General features: G+C 41.7%; 1 protein-coding gene across 1 annotated transcript; it reads left to right on the plus strand.

Annotated features, from left to right (window-relative positions):
- The first annotated feature begins 5956 nt into the window (after positions 1-5956).
- LOC132385293 (uncharacterized) lies at positions 5957-13644 on the plus strand. The gene is made up of 3 exons (XM_059957315.1): positions 5957-6023; positions 9545-9698; positions 12628-13644. Exons 1-3 carry the CDS (start codon positions 5981-5983, stop codon positions 13094-13096), a joined length of 666 nt encoding a protein of 221 aa, XP_059813298.1. The 5' UTR covers positions 5957-5980; the 3' UTR covers positions 13097-13644.
- The last annotated feature ends 6863 nt before the right edge of the window (positions 13645-20507 follow it).

A 20507-nucleotide genomic window follows, 5' to 3' on the forward strand; every position in this document is an offset into this window, starting at 1 on the left:
GCATCCATCATTAAGGATGGTCACTACCCAGGACATGCCCACTTCTCATTATTACCATCAGGGAGGAGGTACAGGAGCCTGAGGACACACACTCAATATTTTAGGAACAGCTTCTTTACCTCTGCCATCAGATTTCTGAACAGTCCATGAACTCATGAATACTACCTCAATATTTTTTGGCTCTTTTTTTGCAGTACTTATTTAATTATATTATTTTTAATGTGTTGCACTGTACTGCTGTTGCAAAACAACTAATTTCATGACATATGCCATTGGTATTAAACCTTATTCTGATTGTGATTCTGATTCCACTGGAGTTGCAACCTTATGATGTAATTGCATCTGCTTATGTGTTGCCTGAACAGTTCTAAAGGCATTTATTTTATTCTTATTTATTATTGTTATTAGCATCATTATTATCATTAATGTTGGTGATGCTGCAGGTAATATTGCAGCTCTCTAAAACTCTGGTTAGATCACGCTTGGAATATTGTAGTCACCTCATTATAGGAAGGATGTGGAAAATTTAGAGTGGGTGTAGAGGAGATTTACCAGTATGCTGCCTGGATTAGAGAGCATGTCATATCTGGAAATGATAGGGGAATCTAGGACAAGAGGCCATGTCTTCAGGATTGAAGGACATTCATTTAGAACAGAGATGTGGAGAAATTACTTTAGTCAGAGGGTGGTAAATCTTGAGAATTTGTTGCCATGCATTTAAGGCAGAGATAGATGGGTTCTTGACTATTCAGTGCATCAAAGAGTATGGAGAGAAGGCAGAGGAGTGGGGATGACTGAAAGGATTGTGAGTGAGAGTGGTGGGTGCTTGGAATATACTGTTGGGGCTGGTGGTAGAGTCTGATACATTAGGGATATTTAGGGAGATAAGCATACGGGTGTAAGGAAAATGGAGGGTTATGGGCTGTGTGGGATGGAAGAGTTAGATTGTCTTGTTGGTTATTGGTTTGTATAGGGTGGAACAACATTGTGGCCTGAAGGACCAGTACTCTTCAATGTTTTATGTTCTAAATCAATAAACTGTGAAATCAGGTGGGAAATTCAATCCAAAACTGTTAGTTTCCTACTGGGTAGTACAAATTAAAATTGTATTTTATATATTTCAGAATCAGAATCAGTTTAGGAATCTGACAGGAGTGCCGAGGAGAGTGCAGGAGGAGCACAAACAGTTTTCAGAAGCAATCAGTCCAACCCTAGGCGGTTTCTGTACCCTGAGCTTTCACAGAATGATGTGGCCACCGTTGGCCTCCGAGGTAACAGTGTTAGGGTTTAATTAGATTAATGTGGTCTGACAGCTACTCGCTTTGTTAATGTTTGCCGGACACAAACACTGAAAGATCAAAAATTCTTATCCTTGACTCAATGCTGACACAAGTAAGAAAAGATGGAATTGGAACTGGTTAGCCATTCCTTATCAGATGTGAGAGATAACATCAAGCTAATAAACATTAGAAATCGGAGCCTCACACAGCAGATATACAGAGATCCAACATCGGTCAGGTAAGGTATGCTCCACTTTTCTGCTTTGGTAAAGTAGGAACAGTTAACTTAGTAGGAGTTCTGTGATATACAGAATGTCATGGAACTTGTTTTGCAGCAGCAGTACATAAAAGTACTATAAATTACAATGAGAAATCTAAGTAAAAAAATTAATTTAAATAAGTAGTGCAAAAAAAGGCCAGAAAATAGTGAGGTAGTGCTCATGGGTTCATTGTCCATTCAGAAATCTGATGGCTGAGGGGGAGCTGTTCCTAAAATGCTGAATGTGTGTCTTCAGGCTCCTGTACTTCCTCCCTGATGATAGTAATGAGAAGAGGGCATGTCCTGGCTGGTGGGGATCCTTAAAGATGAATACCACTTTTTTGAGGCATCACCATTTGAAGGAAGATGTCCTCGATGGTGGGGAGTCTAGTGCCCATGATGGAGCTAGCTGAGTTTACAACCCTCTGCAGCTTTTTCTGCTCCTGTTCAGTGGCCCCTCCAGACCAAACAGTGATGCAACCAGTCAGAATGCTCTCCACAGTATATCTGTAGGAATTTTCCAGAATATTAGGTGACGTACCAGAAGTGTCAAATATAAGACAAATTGGTTTGGGTTTCTGCATTTTGAACAGTGCAAGTATTGACTGGACATGTTTTAAAGTTTTCTTCATCAGGCACTTTTAATGTTTGAGAGATTTGGCTCTTATGTCATTTACTGAATTAACCTTCAATTATTCCAATTAATCATCCGATTAACTTCAGGGTCTATGCACTTTATTGCAGCCAGACATTGGGTTCTTCAAAACTGGGAGGTCTGGGAGCCTTTTCTCTGTCCAGGTCTTCAGTGTAATGCTGAGTCAAGTGTGGAGGAGATTGAATGAAGCGAGCAGCTGTCAGACCACGTTAATCTAATTAAACCCTAATGTCATTACCTCTGTGGCCACATCAGCTTGGAAAACGCAGGGTACAGAAATGGCCCAGAATGGGACTGATTGCTTCTGTTGTAAGGCTTATAGGAATAAAGCATATTAAGAGCACAGCAGAACTGATCACTGGCTTCAGCTCCAGTCTACTGCATTTCAGCATTGACCCAAACTCCACAGCTCACTGGAGGGAAGTTAAAGCATTTACACCCCTCAGAGAGAAGAAACTCCTCTTTACCTAGACCCAGAAACTACTTGATGTTCCAGCCATGATCTGATCTTTGTGTCTTTTTATTTCAATGCTGTAAAATCTGCATTTTATTTTATAATATTTATTATAATATTTTATATTTTATTTTATTTAGAGATACAACATGGTAACTGATGCTTCAGGCCAAACAAGCCTGTGCCACCCAATTAGACCCATGTAAACAATTAATCTACTAATCCATATGTCTTTGGACTGCGAGAGAAAACCGGAGTACCAGGAGGAAACCCAAAGTACACTGCAGATGCTGTGGTCAAATCAACATGTACAAAAGCTGGGTGAACTCAGCAGGTCGGGCAGCATCCGTTGAAAGGAGCAAAGTTTTGGGCCAAGACCCTTCATCAGGACTGAAGAAGGAGGGGGCAGGGGCCCTATAAAGAAGGTGGGGGGAGGGTGGAAGGTGCAGGTGAAAAACCAATCAGAGGAAAGATCAAGGGGTGGGGGAGGGGAAGCAGGGAGGGGATAGGCAGGAGAGGTGAAGAAGTAATGTAAGGGGAAAGCACTATGGGTAGTAGAATAGGTACTACCATCTGGGTAGTCTCCAGCCCCTTGGTATGAACATCAAATTCTCCAAATTCTGGAAATTCCCTCCCTCTCCCTTCCCACTTTCACTCTGCCTCCTCTTCTAGCTGCCTATCACCTCTCTCATGACTCTGCCTTCCTTTACTACCTGATGAAGAGTCTTGGCTCAAAAGTTGACTGTTTATTCCTCTCTGCCTGACCTGCAGGGTTCCTCCAGTATTTTGAGTGTGTGCTGCACAATTGCAGGATTTCCACTTCTGGCAAAAGCACTTCCAATGGAGGTCTGATTGCTGACACAGTTGCAGGCTGAGGAGGCATTTGTTTCAACCAGCAAGCGAGTGTGTGACGTTCACCCCATCAATTTGGGGGATGTTTACACTCAGTGGCCAATGATGTTTACCCAAAATCCCAAATGAATCAGAATCAGAGTCAGCATTATTATCACTAACATTTGTCGTGATCGTTGTTGTTTTGCAGCAGCAGTACAGTGTAATACATTAAAAACTCTATAAATCACAATACAAATATATATATATATAAAATAAATTAAATAAGTAGTGCAAAAAGAAAACATAAATAGTGAGGTGGTGTATATGGGTTCATTGTCCATTCAGAAATCTGATGGCAGAGGGGAAGAAGCTATGCCTAAAACAGTGTGTGTGCCTTCAGGCTCCTGTAGCTCCTCTCTGATGGTGGTAATGAGAAGAGGGCATGTCCTGGTTAGTGGGGATCCTTAATGGTGGATGCTGCCTTTTTGAGACATCATCTTATGAAGATGTCCTTGATGTTTGGGAGGCCAGTGCCCATGATGGAGCTGGCTGAATTTACAACCCTGAGCAGCTTTTTTTGTGCAGTGGTCCCTTCATACCAGACTATTATACAATGAAGACTGTAGCTGCCCTGTAACATTACAAAAGGATCCCAGAAGAGAACTAAAGTCAATTACCATGTACTAATATTCTCTCTAAATAATTCTTCTTTGAATTCGAGTCCAAGGAGCAACTGGAAACTATAGACCTGTTAGCCTGACATCAGTGGTTGGGAAGTTGTTGGAATTGATTGTTAGGGATGAGATTATGGAGTACCTGGAGGCACATGACAAGATAGGCCAAAGCCAGCATGGTTTCCTGAAAGGAAAATCCTGCCTGACTAGCCTACTGCAATTCTTTGAGGAAATTACAAGCAGGGTAGACAAAGAAGATGCAGTAGATACAGAGTACATGGATTTTCAGAAGGCCTTTGACAAGGTGCCACACATGAGGCTGCTTAACAAGATAAGAGCCCATGGAATTACAGGGAAGTTACTAGCATGGGTGGAGCATTGGCTGATCGGCAGAAAACAGAGAGTGAGAATAAAGGGATCCTATTTTGGCTGGCTGCCGGTTACCAGTGGAGTTCCACAGGGGTCAGTGTTGGGCTCGCTGCTTTTTACGATGTATGTCAATGACTTGGACGATGGGATTAATGGATTTGTGGCTAAATGTGCTGATGATACAAAGATAGGTGGAGGAGCGGGTAGTGTTGAGGAAACAGTGAGCCTGCAGAGAGACTTTGACAGTTTAGGGGAATGGGCAAAGAAGTGGCAAATGAAATACAATGTTGGAAAGTGTATGGTCATGCACTTTGGTGGAAGAAATAAACAGGCAGACTATTATTTAGGTGAAGAGAGAATTCAAAATGCAGAGATGCAAAGGGACTTGAGAGTCCTTGTGCAGGATACCCTGAAGGTTAACCTCCAGGTTGAGTCGGTGGTGAAGAAGGCAAATGCAATGTTGGCATTCATTTCTAGAGGTATAGAATATAAGAGCAGGGATGTGATGTTGAGGCTCTATAAGGCACTCGTGAGACCACACTGAGTATTGTGTACAGTTTTGGGCTCCTTATTTTAGAAAGCATATACTGACATTGGAGAGGGTTCAGAGAAGATTCACAAGAATGATTCCAGGAATGAAAGGGTTACCGTATGAAGAATGTCTGGCAGCTCTTGGGCTGTATTCCCTGGAGTTCAGGAGAATGAGGGGGGATCTCATAGAAACATTCCAAATATTAAAAGTCCTGAACAGATTAGATATTTCCCATGGTAGGGGAGTCCAGGACAAGAGGGCACAACTTCAGGGTTGAAGGATGTCCGTTTAGAACAGAGATGCGGAGAAACTACTTTAGTCAGAGGGTGGTAAATCTGTGGAATTTGTTGCCACAAGCGGCTGTGGAGGCCAAGTCATTGGGTGTATTTAAGGCAGAGATAGATAGGTTCTTGATTAGCCAGGGCATCAAAGGGTATGGGGAGAAGGCAGGGGAGTGGGGATGACTGGATGAAGTGGATCAGCCCAGGATTGAATGGCTGAATGGCCTACTTCTGCTTCTGTATCTTATGGTCTTATGGTTTAATGGCAGAGAGTTGAAAAGGTTTATGTGACAAAAGTTATTGCCTCAGTGTTAGATTGCACCAGACTGATAGTAAGAAAGGGGAAGGAATGAGGAAGTTTTACAGGTTTGACTCAATGAAAAATAAATAAATGAAGAATTAAAAGCTGACTGGTGAATAAATTGTTAAAAAAGTATTATTTGGTAAAGAGGGCTAAGGAGGCAAGGAGCAGAAAACCAAGCTCCCTAAGACCTGGAAGCATGACATCTTTGTATCTGTGTATGTCTCTGACAATAAGTGTTATTAAGATTCAGTTCTACATCCTTTTTGTTTGCTTATTTAACTCTACCTATAATGTTTCTGTCTATTTGATTCTGCAGAGGTTAAGGACCTGACGCCGCCATGAAGATATTTGCTGTTGCTTTGGTACTTCTGCTGGTTAAAGGTACAGATCACAAACTTTTCAAACTAACAGCAATATAACAATTAAAACTATATACCATAAAAGCAAAGCTCACATGAATTCATCATTCTGATTGATGTTCACTTTATGGGATGTGTTGTTACAGGTAGCAGTTAATGCTGGAAATATTGCCAAGTCTGAGAATGCTAACACAAAATGCTTGTGAAACTTGTGAAAGGAATAAACAAGGCCCAATGAAGGGTCTTGACCTGAAACGTTATTCCTCTCCATAGATGCTGCCTGACCTGCTGAGTTCCTCCAGCATTTTGTGCTTCTCGGGTGGTGGTAGAGGCAGATACATTTGGGACTTTGAAGAAACTCATAGATAGGCACATGGTTGAAAGAAAAATAGAGGGCTAGGTAGGAGAGAAGGGTTAGATTGATCTTGGAATAGGTTAAAGTGACAGCAGAACATTGTGGGCAGAAGGGCTTGTTCTGAGTTGCATTGTTCTCTGTTCTATGTGGCACAATAGACAAGGGATGGTCTTTTGCTCATCCATAGATGGTTGACCTAGCAGGGATTTGATTGACATTGGAAAATACTTAAGAAAAATGGTTCACAGATCTTTTACTTTTGTCAAATTATGGTTAATTCTAAGACAGTTAAAAATTAATGTACATCTTGGACGTACAGGGCTTTTGTTCTCTTTTATCTAAGACTAGTTTTAAATAAAAATCAATAGAATTATTATTTGGCACAAATATAAGGGAAAGTGTGTGGCTTGTTTGAATGACTGTCTCATCTCTTCCCGCTTGATGAGAAGGGACACTGTTGGCCTGGCTGTTTGTTCCAGGTCAGTGGAGGTTGGATGTTCATCCAGAATCCCAGCCAACATCCCCCCTTCAACCACTATCTTACAACATTTTGCTTTTAGAAATTTATGCTTGGAATCAAACTTGGCTTGTTTGACTTTTCATTCAATCTTTAAATTGCATTTTCAAGGACATTGGTGTGCATACAGTGCATTCAGTGGCCACTTTATTAGGTACACCTGTACACTTGCTCATTAATGGAAATATCTAATCAGCCAATCATGTGGAAGCAACTCGACACATAAAAGCATACAGACACGGTCAAGAGACTTAGTTGTCATTCAGACCAAACATCAGAATGGGGAAGAAATGTGATCTAAGTGACTTTGACTGTGGAATGATTGTTGGTGCCAGATGGGATGGTTTGAGTATCTCAGAAACTGCTGATCTCCTGGGATTTTCACACACAACAGTCTCTGGTGTGAAAAACAAAAAAAAATCCAGTGAGTGGCAGTTCTGTGGGTAAAAACACCTCGTTAATGAGAGAGGTCAGAGGAGAATGACCAGACTGGTTCAAGCTGACAGGAAGGTGACAGTAACTCAAATAACCACACGTTACAACAGTGGTGTGCAGAAGAGCATCTCTGAATGCAACAAAATGTCAAATCTTGAAGCGGATGGGTTAAAGCAGCAGAACACCATGAACTTACACTCAGTGGCCACTTTGTTAGATACAGGAGGTGCCCAATAAAATGGCCACGGAAGGTATACTGGCTGCATTAAAATGCTTGCCAAATTTGTTTATAAATACATCTTTATTGAATCTGTAAATCAGGGATTGAAACTGAGGAAATTATATTTGGAGCAAAACTGATACAAGGGTGGTGGGAGTTTAATATTCTTGAGGTACTGCTGTCCCATGGCCTCACTCACAGACATGTCCATTGGTCTCAACTGAGAACATTGTATAAACTTCAGATATTCAGCCAGTAAGAAAGAAATACTTGCATTTCTTTCACATCTTCCAGTCCCCTCAAGCCACCCCGAAGTTCTACACAGCCAGTTAAAATGAAGCCACAAAAGATGGAATCCAGAGCAGCTCACTGGAGGAACTCAACAGGTTGAGTAGCTTTTGTGGGAAGAAAGAAATTGTTGATGTTTTGGGCTGAACTGAAAATTTTCTTCCACAACCAATGCTGCTCAACCTGTCGAGTTCTTTCAGCGGATTATCAGGATAATCAGGATATCAGGATTTGGCTATCAGGATTACTTTTTAGATCGCAGCCAATTAAAATGAAAACACAAGGGACAGCAGATACTGGGATCTGGAGCAACACACAAAATACTCGGTGGGTTTGGCAGCATCTATGGAGGGGAAATGCATAGTTGACATTTCGGGTTGAGACCCCTCATCTGGACTAATTTCTCCAGCACTTTGTGTGTTGCAATTAAACAGAAGGCCAGTTACTCAAGTTATGCAGAAAATCTGATATCCAGCTCCTGCACACAAGAAAGTTCCCTGATCTTCTGAGTTTATTTCATTCATATAGAACAGCCTCTTACTCAATGTCAGCAAGACCAAGGAGTTGATTATTGACTTCAGGGGGAGGAAACCAGAGGTCCATGAGCCAATTCTCATCAGGGGAATCAGAGGTGGACAGGGTCAGCAACTTTAAATTCCTCGATGTTATCATTTCAGAGGACCTGTCCTGTGTCCAGTATGTAAGTGTCATAATGAAGAAAGCACAGAAGTGCCTCTATTTCCTTAGAAGTTCGCAAAGATTCGGAATACATCTAAAACATTGACAAACTTCTATAGATGTGTGTTGGAGAGTATATTGACTGGCTGTGCCACAGCTTGGTATGAAAACACTAGTGCCCTTGAAAGGAAAGTCCTACAAAAAACAGTGGATATGGCTTAGTCCATTATGGGTAAAGCCTTCCCCACCATGGAACACATCTACATGGAGAGCTGTTGCAGGAAAGCAGCATCCATCATCAGGGACCCCCCACCACCCAGGCCTTGCTCTCTTCTCACTGCTGCCATCAGGAAGAAGGTACAGGAGCCTCAGGAACCAAACCACCAGGTTCAGAAACAGTTAATACCCCTCAACCATCAGGCTCCTGAACCAGAGGGGATAACTTCACTCACCCCATAATTGAAATGTTCCCACAGTCTATGGATTCACCTTCAAGGACTCTTCATCTCATGTTCTCGATATTTATTGCTTATTATTATTATTTTTATTATTATTATTTGTACTTGTACAGTTTGATGTCTTGTGCATATTGGTTGTTTGTGCAACCTGTTAGGTGTGGTCTTTCATTGATTCTATTGTCTTTCTCGGATTAACTGTGTATGCCCACAAGAAAACAGATCTCAGGGTTGTATATGTGACATATGTTGTTTGATAATAAATTTAGTTTGAATTTTGATTTGCTGTTCTGAAAGACTAAAATGTGGGTTCCTCTGGGTTCTTGCACATTCCAAAGACATACGGGTTAGTAGGTTAATTGGTCACTCGGGTGGAGTGGGCTCATTGGGCGGAAGGGCCTGTTACCATGCTCTATCTCTAAGTAAACATTTTCAAGAAAGCATCAGTCTGGACCTTTGTACCTTGGAGATGTAAGATTGTACCTACCAAGCTGCACCTGCGGTAGAGTGAGAAAAGCATGCACCACATTTCACAGCCTCCTTCCAAGAGCCACGTGGATTTCTTTACCAGCACTTTTTCTCTGTTCCTGTCTAGGATTACAGGGTGCCGCCATTCCCGTAGAAGAGTCCAAGCCCAACAAATCCACAAGCTGGCAGCAGCCTCTTTGGGACCTGTTCAAAATAGGACATGAGGTTGCCAGTGCTGCTGTCGAAATATTATCCCAGTCTGAATTGGCCAAAACAGCTGTGTAAGTATTTGCCTACTGATTACTAAACCACTATATAAGTAATAGACAATAGGTGCAGAAGTAGACCATTCGGCCCCTCGAGTCTGCACTGCTCAAATGATACTTCAATCTCTCTTAGCTTGTACAAGGTGCACCTTAAAATAAAACCATAAGACCATAAGACATAGGAGCTGAATTAAGCCCATTCAGCCCATCAAGTCTGTGTCGCCATTCCTACTTGGGTGAGGTATTATCCCTCTCACCCCATTCTCTCTTCTCCCTGTAACTGTTGATGCCCTAACTAATCAAGAACCGATCAACCTCTGTTTTAAATATGCCTACTTACTTGGCCACCACAACTGTCTGTGGCAATGAATTCCACAGATTCACCACCGTCTAGCCAAAGAAATCCTCCTCATCTCTGTTCTAAAGGAACGTCCTTCTATTCTGAGGCTGCGCCCTCTGGTCCTAGACTCTCCCACTATCGGAAACATCCTCTCCACGTCCACTCTATCTAGGTCTTTCACTATTCAGTAGGTTTCAGTGAGATCTTTTTACCATCACTCTATTGTCTATACACTATCTCAGAAGAGAAATTTTGATAAATATTTCTTTGTTGAAACAGATGGTGATGTATTTGTAACTTCTGATAGCTTTAGATATGCATGTTATTGTTGTAAATTTATTTTTATTTAATTTTGAAATTTATAGTCATTGTATGCCTTTGTATTGTACCACTGCGCAAAACAACAAATTTCACAAAATCCATACCTGATTCTGAATCCTTATTGATATCAGGTTGAAGGGTGATATATATACAAGGGGCCTGATGGTATAGGAGGTACCTAATAAAGTGGCTACTGAGCTTATGACCTCGAGTTCTTGTCTTATCCAACCTGAGGGGAAAAGCCTGTGTGCATTTACCCTATCTATACCTTTCATAATTTTGTATACCTCTATCAAATCTCCACCCTTTCTCGTACGCTCCAGGGAAAAAAGTCCTAACCTATTCAACCTTTCCCTTTAACTCAGGTTCTCAAAACCCAGCGAATATTCTCTGAAAAGGTTCAACTCTTGCTCCAGTGTTTGGGACAAAAGCCTCAGTTGACACCCTCAACCTGCAGGAGTGATGAAAATATAATAATTTCTTGATGAGTCAGGATGTCAGAGATTACAGGGAGAAGGCAGAAGAATGGGGTTGTGAGGGATAATGAAGGAATAGCAGAGCAGACTCGATGGGCCAAATGGCCTAATCCTCCTCCTACATCTTATGGATTTATAGTGTAAATTTCTATGAGCTGGATTTCCTACTGTGTTTACTAATAAATGGCAGGGTCCTTGGGAACACTGATGTACAGAGTGATCTTGGGGTTCAAGTCCATAGCTCTGGGTCAATGTATAATGGCTCTGGGCCTGTGCTCACTGGTTTAGAAGAATGAGGGGGTATCTCACTGAAATCTATTGAATGTTGAAAGGCCTCGATAGACTGGATGTGGAGAGGATGTTTCTTGTGGTGGGGGAGTCCAGGATCAGAGGGCACAACCTCAGAATAGAGGGATGTCCATTTAGAGATGAGAAGGAATTTCTTTAGCTAGGTGGTGGAGAATCTCTTGTACTTATTACCATAGATGTCTGTGGAGGCCAAGTTATTGAGTATATTTGAAGCAGAAGTTGATAGGTTTTTGATTAGTCAAGGTGTCAAAGGTTATGGGAAGAAGATTGAAGAATGGAGTTTGGAGGGATAATAAATCAGCCATGATCGAATGACAGAACAGATCCATCCGATGGGGCAAATGGCCTAATTCTGCTCCTATGTCTTATGGTCTTAAGTTCTCTCTAGAAGTAGCAAGTATGTTAAAAGGGGCTTATGGCATGCTTGCCTTCATCAGTCAGGGAACTGAATATAAAAGTTGGGAAGTTTTGTGGCTGTATAAAACTTCGTTTAGGCTGCATTTGGTGTACTGTGATCAATTATTTTTGCGATAGTCTTTTTATTCAGGATAGAAATATTAAGTACTAGAAGGCCTAGCTTTAAGATGACAGGGGAAAATATAAAGGAGATTCACAAGGCAAGTAACCACAGAGTTGACATAATGTTTGGCCCAGACATCATGGGCCAAATGTCTTTTTGCCATGCTGTACTGTTTTACGTTCTATTGCGAAAGGGATAGTGTGTGGCAGGTGGAGGTAAAGAGGCTCATAAACATAGCGACAGACCAAATGTATTGAATAAACTGTTTCCCCTTTCACCCCTTTTCTTCTCCATACTAGCCCATCTCCTCCCTCTGGTGCCCCTTCTCCTTCTCTTTCTCCCATGGTCCAATGTCCCCTCCTACTAGATTCCTTCTTCAGCCATTTGTCTCACCAACCTATTACTTCCCAGCTTCATACTTTGTCTTTCCTTCCCCCACCCACATAGTTTCCCCATCATCTGGCTTCACCCATCACCTGCCAGCTTGTACTCCTACCCCTCCCTCATTTTCTTATTCTGCCTTCTTCCCTCATCCTTTCCAGAGATGATAAAGGGTCTCGGCCCAAAATGTCGACTCTTTAATCCTCTCCATAAATGTTGCCTGACTTGCTGAGTTAGAGCCATAGAACACTACAGCACAGAAACAGGCCCTTCAGCCCATCTAGTTCATACCAAACTATTTTCTCCCATTGGCCCGCACCCAAACCATTGCTCCCCATACCCCTCCCATCATTGCACTTATCTAAACTTCTCTTAAATGTTGAATCTGAACTTGCATACACCACATCCACTGGCAGCTCATTCCAAAATCATCAATGATGCTGCCAGATCTGCTGAGTTCCTCCAGCAATTTGCATGTGTTGCTCTGGATTTCCCAGCATCTGCAGAACCCCTTGTGTGAGTAAACTGTTGGCAGGCTTTAATATGAATCAATGTAAAATGTGTAAGTTTCATTATATGATTTTTTCTCCCTTCCAGAGGAAAGCTATCAAACAGTACAGAACATTTTGATACCCTACTTGAAACATCAATAAAGGAGCTGTACAACTTGTCAAAGGAGCTCGAGTGGAAAGGAATCCCTATCACTCAACATATTATGGAGCAGGGTAAGCTGCTCCAAGACAAGCTGTATGCTGCTGGTTCTCAGGTCCAGGAGGTCATTGGCAATGAAACATACAACACGATCCATGAGAAATTAGAGTCGATCCACAACGACATTCAACAATACCGCCAAAACCTGAGCCTCATAACGAGCCAATTGAATCAGACACTTGAGGGTGATGAATGGCACAGAAGAGTCACCCTTTACACGCGTGAAAAGTTCAGTGTCCGCATTGCAGAGATGAAGCAATACCTTTCACCCTTCATTCATGAAACCAAGGAGAGACTGAAGGCATTTGACGACCTTGTTGCAAAATGGAAAGAGGCACCAACTGATAATGCTTAATGATTCTGATGAGGTTAATTAGGAACAGCAAATACAAATTAAACATTAAACCAATCATAATATGTAAGACATATTATCCAGCCCCATTCCATATAGATATTTACAATTTATATAAGCACATTTTAGTGTGGTAGCAAATATTGGCATGTACTAAAGTATATTTAAACCAATATTTCCCGATGTACATTCTTGACAACTCTTCTGGGAAATTCCTCACAGTGATTGCTAAATTCATGTTGTCATTGCTCAGTGATCCACTTGTCCAGTCTTGGTATTTAGCCCATTGGAGGGAGACACAGTGCCAGGGTTGTACGAAACAAACCCTGATAACATCTTCTGGAGGGTACAGCTGTTGTTTAATAACAAGTTACTCCTTTGCAGTCTTTACAAAATGACTTGAATTTTAATTTTTTGAATAATTTGTTTTGTCTTAATAACCTTGTGCCTTATTGACTAAGAATTTAACTTTTAAAAATATATAAAGGGATCATTTCACACAAATAACATCCATGTGTGGATAGATTAAACTGATTTTTTTTTATTGTTTTAGTTTCTTCCTTAATAAATATGGAATCACCAATTTGTTTTATTCTTGGTAATTTATTGAAAATATGTGGTTTTTGATATCCACTTGTCTGGCATTTCTTATTCTGGTTGGGTGAGTCCACATTGCTAACATCATGTGTTCTCAACCACACCCTCTGTAGGTGAACCGGCATGAGGGGAGAACCTTCCTTTACACTAAAGATTCTGCAGGTGCTGCAAATCCAAATTAACACACACAAAACGCTAGAGGAACTCAACAGCTCAGGCAGCATCTGTGGAAAGGAATAAATAATCAACATCTTGGGCTGAGACCCTTCATCTGTATTTAACTTTTCACTCAGGATCTATGGCTGAGAGTGGGTTGGAAAGCCCCTCTGGCCCTTAAGCTCAACAGTGTCTGACCTCCAGCTCTTCTGCAGAGGCACAGAATGTAGAGAAGGACTCACCTGTAAGGACATTAGTGGGTATAGAACTACGTGACAGCCAAACAGAAGTGTATCCAGTTCAGCCTATTGTGTGAGAAATAAACTCATCAAAGTGAGGCCAATAAACACATTTAACAAATTTTTACTCACCATAGAACATGGAACATTACAGCACAGTACAGGCCCTTCAACACACAATGTTGTGCCTGTCCTTTAACCTACTTTAAGATCAATTTAGCTTCATGCCCGGGTAAATATTGAGAAGGAACACGCGCTGTCCACGGCGACCACAGAGGCATTCTGGGACTGTTGGGCTCTGTGGGGGGGTTAGTGCTATCATTGACAGAGATGGAAACATTTTAGTTTAATGTCTGTTTGTCTATTTGTAGTGTAGTAATTGAGTTAGTCACTGCTTTGTATATGTTGTAGCACTGAACTTGTAATAAAGATATTTTATAAAAAAATATCAATCTAGCCCTTCCCTCCTACATAGCTCTCCATTTTTCTATCATCCTTGCGCCTATTAAAGAATCTCTTAAATGCCCTAATCTATCTGCCTCGACCACCACCCTTGGCAGAGTGTTCCACTGTATAAAGGACCTATCTCTGACATCCCCTCCATACTTTCCAATCCGAGAAAAATTCTCTTGTTCTCCTGACATATTAGTTGCACTTGATCAGAATCAGAACCAGGTTTAATATCACTGGCATATGTCGTGAAATATGTTGTTTAGTGGTAGCAGTACAATGCAATACATAAAAAATATAAATGACAATAAGAAATATATAAGTATTATAAGTTAAATTAAGTAAGTCATGCAAAAATAAAGCAAGTAATTTCACATTCAAGTAATTCTATTGTTACATGCTGAAAATAATTGATTATGGAAGGGTTGCTGAACAATTTAATTATGAACTTTGGGGTGGTGCTTGGAAATCCGTGGTCTGCTGGGGGTGGGGGCAAGTGAAGAGCAGTCAGAAATGGATTTTCTTAGATAAGATGCTGACGGTAGAAGTTGGTTATTGCCCCTTAGGATACAATAATGAGACATTTAAATGCATGTAAATGGCACTTTGAATACATTTGGGCCTAAATGGTAGCTTTAACACAGAATGAGAAATACTTGCCTGATAATCCAATCAGACGTTAAATATGCAAATTGTCAAATAGAATGAGGTATTCAAATCTTAATGCTCTCTGTCAGTCAGATCTAAAAAAATCTCTAAATGATTCTAATTCAGATTCGGATTAAGATTTATGTATCCCTTATACATGCAGTGAAATGTTAACAACCGACACATGAGCTGGGGACAGCCCGCAAGTGTTGCCACACATTCTGGTGCCAACATACCAAGCCCACAATGCTCGGCAGAACAACTCTGAATATAACAAACAATAAAACAACAACAGCAAAACAAGCCTCATTCCTCCTTCTTACCCACACACACATGGACTGTCCTCCAACTCCAGGACAGGCCTCTGGGCTTCTCTGCCTCCAGGATCTAACCGTCGGGCTAATAACAAATATTCAAAAGAAATCCAACAATGCATTATTGGCAAATATTATTAATTTTGTTCTTTCAGAAACTATATAACATTTCTTTTTATTAGTAAATACAATTACTTCACTATTATAATTAAAATGATGAACTGTACTGTGGACTGGATGGTAAGACAGTGGTTAGCACCACACTTGTTCTTGCTTCTTGGTCTAACTGCTCATCATTTTTCCAGTCCCAATGAAGGGTTTTGGCCTGAAATATTGACTGTTTATTCTTCTCCACGGATGCGGGCTGACCTGCATTTTGTGTTTGTTGCTCTAGATTTCCAGCATCTGCAGATTGTTTTGTCATAGCGGTTGGCACAATGCTTCACAGCACCAGAATCAGAATCAGAATCAGGTTTATTATCACCGGCATGTGACGTGAAATTTGTTAATTTAGCAGCAGCAGTTCAATGCAGTACATAATCTAGTAGAAAAAAAAATAATAATAATAAATAAAATTAAAAATAAATAAACAATTAAATCAATTATGTACACTGAATAGATTAAAAAAAACATGCAAAAACAGAAATACTGTATATATTTAAAAAAGTGAGGTAGTGTCCAAAGCTTCAATATCCATTTAGGAACCGGGTGGCAGAGGGGAAGAAACTGTTCCTGAATCACTGAGTGTGTGTCTTCAGGCTTCTGTACCTCCTACCTGATGGTAACAGTGAGAAAAGGACATGCCCTGGGTGCTGGAGGTCCTTAATAATGGACACTGCCTTTCTGAGACACCACTCCCTAAAGATGTCCTGGGTACTTTATAGGCTAGTGGCCAAGATGGAGCTGACTAGATTTACAACCCTCTGCAGCTTCTTTTGGTCCTGTGCAGTAACCCCTCCATACCAGACAGTGATGCAGACTGTCAGAATGTACCAGCAACCCAGGTATAATTCCCGCTGCTGTCTGTAAGAGTTTGTACATTCTTCCTGTGACCGTGTGTATTTCTCCAGATGCGCCAGTTTCCTCCCACACAGTAAAGACATACAGTTAGGGTTATTGAGTTGCAGGCATGCTAGGTTAGTGGCGCAAGTGTAGTGACATTTTTGGGCTTCCAGGCTCAATCTTCACTGATTTGATTTGATGCAAGTGGTGCATTTCACTGTATGCTTCATTGTACATGTGACATCTTGATCTTTAGAATTAAAATAATGTTGTTAAAGATTCCATATGGACTCCAAGACGCTGACCTGTTGTGTGGTGTATTTACTGTGACACACAGCTTAGAAGTGGCATGGTGAAGAGTAGATTATCTGAGGGTTTGTTTCAAAATCAGTACCAAGCTCCCTGGGTCTCTGCCTGGGTAAGTGGACAGAGTGATTCTGAGCAATTGTGCAGCTTAGCACCATAGTCGTCCTAAAATCACAGTCGAAAATCACCCATTAAGACATTATGTTGTGGACCACCTGCCACTAAACCTGTCCTCCATCACCAAGGGTGACTGTAGTAATTTGGGAGAGTCTGTGGCCTCATCAGCCACCTCTGAATCCACAAAACCCAGACTGGAAACAACACACACAAAACGCTGGAGATACTCAGCAGGTCAGATCTATGGAGGGGATGTTTCAGGCCGAGACCCTTCATCAGGACTGAAAAGGAAAAGGGAAGAAGCCAGAATAAGTAGGTGTGGGTGAGGGGAAGGGGTACAAGCTGGCAGGTGATAGGTGAGGGGGAAGGCGTGTGGGTGGGGGAGGGGAGATGGAAGGGATAGGTGGAAGAGGTAAAGGGCTGGAAAATAAAGGAATCTGTCAGGAGAGGAGAGTGGACCATGGAAGAAAGGGAAGGCAGAAGAGTACCAAAGGGAGGTGATGGGTAAATGAGGAGTAGGGAAGGGGTGAGGGGGTAACCAGAATCAGGAATGAAAAATGAGAGAAGTCTTTCTTGATCTCTAAGGATCGCCTTGGAAAAGGTAAAAAAAGTACAACTGTCATTGCATGGAGATGAGTATGAACTATATTTAAATTCAATTCATTAAATAAATCAGAATTGTTCACAGTTAAACTGGAGAGTATACCTGACCATCTAGCATCAATGTCCTCACACTGCCTTATGCGTGACTTCTGGTCCACAATGATCTGGAGATTCTTAACAGCTCTCTGAGAAGGTTTACCAAGGCGCTCAGTTCAGGGGCAGTAAGTGCTCATCCTGCCGGCAGTACCCACATTCCATGAAGGAATTGAAAACAACCCACTACATCCAACCTAGAAAGCAATCCCTGTCACCAGGGACCCCACCATCCAGACCATACTACCATCAGGCAGGAGGTACAGGAGCCTCAGGACCCACATCACCAGGTACATGAACAGTTATTACCCTACAACCATCAGACTCCTGAACCAGCGTGGATAACTTCACTCACTACAACACTGAACTGATTCCATAACTTAAGAATTCACTTTCAAGGACTCTTTACAACTCGTGTTCTCAGTATTTATTTATAATAATTATTTGCTTTTTTATATTTGCATAGTTTGTCTTCTTTTGCACACTGTTTTTGTGTGTAGTTTTTCATTGATTCTATTGTATTTCTTTGTTCTACTGTGAATGCCTGCAAGAAAAGTGGCACAGTAGCATAGTGGTTAACACAACACTTTGCAGTACCAGCAGCCTGGGTTCATTTCCCACTGTTGCCTGTAAGGAGTTTTCACCTTCTTCCCATGATTGCGTGGGTTTCCTCCAGGTGCTCTGGTTTCCTCCCACAGTCCAAAGACCTACCAGTTGATCATTGTAAAATTTTCGGTGATTAGGCTTTGGGGTGCCACCCACCAAGGGATTGCTTGGTGACATGGCTTGAGGGGCCAGAAGGGCCGATTCCACACTGTAAATAATAAATAAATAAACAAAATGAATCTCAGGCTAGAACATAATAATATATATGGACTTCGATAACAAATTTACTTTGAACTTAAAACTTGGTAATATTTGCAGGTGTACCCTGTGCTACAGTTAATCTGCTGCTTAAACTCAATCATAAATTAGATTCTTATTCTAGTTCTGCACTGTCCCTATGGCCAGTCTACTCCCTGTAAATTTGCCCACCTCCATAAATCTCTAAGTCCTCAGCTCTCCTCTAGTTCCTGTCTTGGGCTTTGCTCATTTTTAGTGCCCATGATTTCCAATCTAAAATTTCCAGTCTATCACTCTCTCCTCCTGGAGGAAAAGCAGAAAAGCGGATTGTTATTTAAATGGAGAGGGATTGGGAAACATTGACATACGAAGAGATCTCAGTGACCTTGAACACCAGTCACTGAAAACAAACATGAGGTGAGAGCTGGCAGTGATAAGGCAGAATGGTATATTAATTTTTACCACAGAAGGTTCTGAGAACAGGAACAAGAATGCCTTGTTTGAATTGATTTATGGCTCATGGGTTAGGGATTCTAGGGGGGAGTCTAGGACCAGAGGTCACAGCTTCGGAATAGAAGGATGTCCCTTTAGAACAAGCATGAGAAGGAATTTCTTTAGCCAGAGGGTGGTAAATCTGTGGAATTCATTGCCATGGACAGTGGTGGAGGCCAAGTCTTTGGGTACATTTGCAGCAGAGGTTGATAGGTTCTTGATTAGTCAGGGTGTCAAAGGTTACAGGGAGAAAGCAGGAGAATGGTATTAAGAGGGAAAATAAATCAGCCATGATGGAATGGCAGCTGAGACTCTGTGGGCTGAGTGGCCTCATTAAGCTCCTATGTCTGATGGGAATGCACAACAAAGTTTTAGCCATGGTTTTGCTGAGACCATAGCTGGAGAATTGTGTACAGTTAGATTGGGAGACCACTTCGCTAAGCATCTACGCTCCGTCCACCAGAACAAGCGGAATCTCCCTGTACACCTGTTTTAATTCCACTTCCTGTTCCCATTTTAACATGTCAGTTCATGGCCTCTCCACTGTTGTGATGAGGCCACACTCAGGTTGGAGGAACAACACCTTATATGTTGTTCCGGTAGCCTCCAACCTGATGGCATGAACATTATGTTCTCAAACTTCTAGTAGTGCCTCCCCACCGCTCTTCACAATTTCCCATTCCCTTGTCTCCCTCTGGTGCTCCCCCTCCCCTTTTTCTTTCTTCCATGGCCTTCTGTCTCTTTCACCAATCAGCTTCCCAGCTCTTTACTTCATCCCCCCCCCCCGAGGTTTCACCTGTCACCTGGTGTTACTCTCTCCCCTCCCCCACCTTTCAAATCTACTCCTCAGCTTTTTCTCAAGTCCTGCCAAAGGGTCTCAGCCCGAAACATTGATTGTACTTTTTTCTAAAGATGCTGCCTAGCTTGCTGAGTTCCTCCAGCAGTTTACGTGTGTTGCTCAGATTTCCAGAATCTGCAGATTTTCTCTTGTTTACAGTTTTTCTCTGTTGGTCTGAAAAAGGATCTTAGAGGAAGTATAACAAAAGATGACAAGTCTAATTTTTAGAGTGGCAGGACTGTGTTTTGAGGAGAAATTGAGTTAACTAGGCCCATGCTCACTGGAGTTTAGTGAAAAGAGAGGAGCTTTCAACATACTGACAGGACTCAGCAGGCTAGACACAGGGAGAATGTTTCCCATATTTACTAATGACAAGGAAATCGGACATTGTGTCTATACTGGCTGTCACTTTCCCCTGACTAAGATGCCCAGAACCTCAGATTCAGACCTAAAACTGTTAGGACTGAGATGTGGAGAAATGTATTTGTTTTGGAGGGTAGTGAATGTGTGGAATTATGCTTCATGGAAGACTTTAGAGGCCTACTTACAGCCAAGTTGGGTAGATTTCTAGAGAAAAGCTATTGGGGATTTGAGAAGAACATGGGAATCAGTTACTGAAATAGAGGGTCAGGCACCAGAGAAACAGGCCCTTCGGTCCAACAGCTCCATACCGATTGTTTTTTCCATTTACTTTAATCCTATTTGCCATACAAGCT

Source organism: Hypanus sabinus, chromosome X2 (genome assembly GCF_030144855.1).
Source record: "Hypanus sabinus isolate sHypSab1 chromosome X2, sHypSab1.hap1, whole genome shotgun sequence".
Classification (NCBI taxonomy): Eukaryota; Metazoa; Chordata; class Chondrichthyes; order Myliobatiformes; family Dasyatidae; genus Hypanus; species Hypanus sabinus.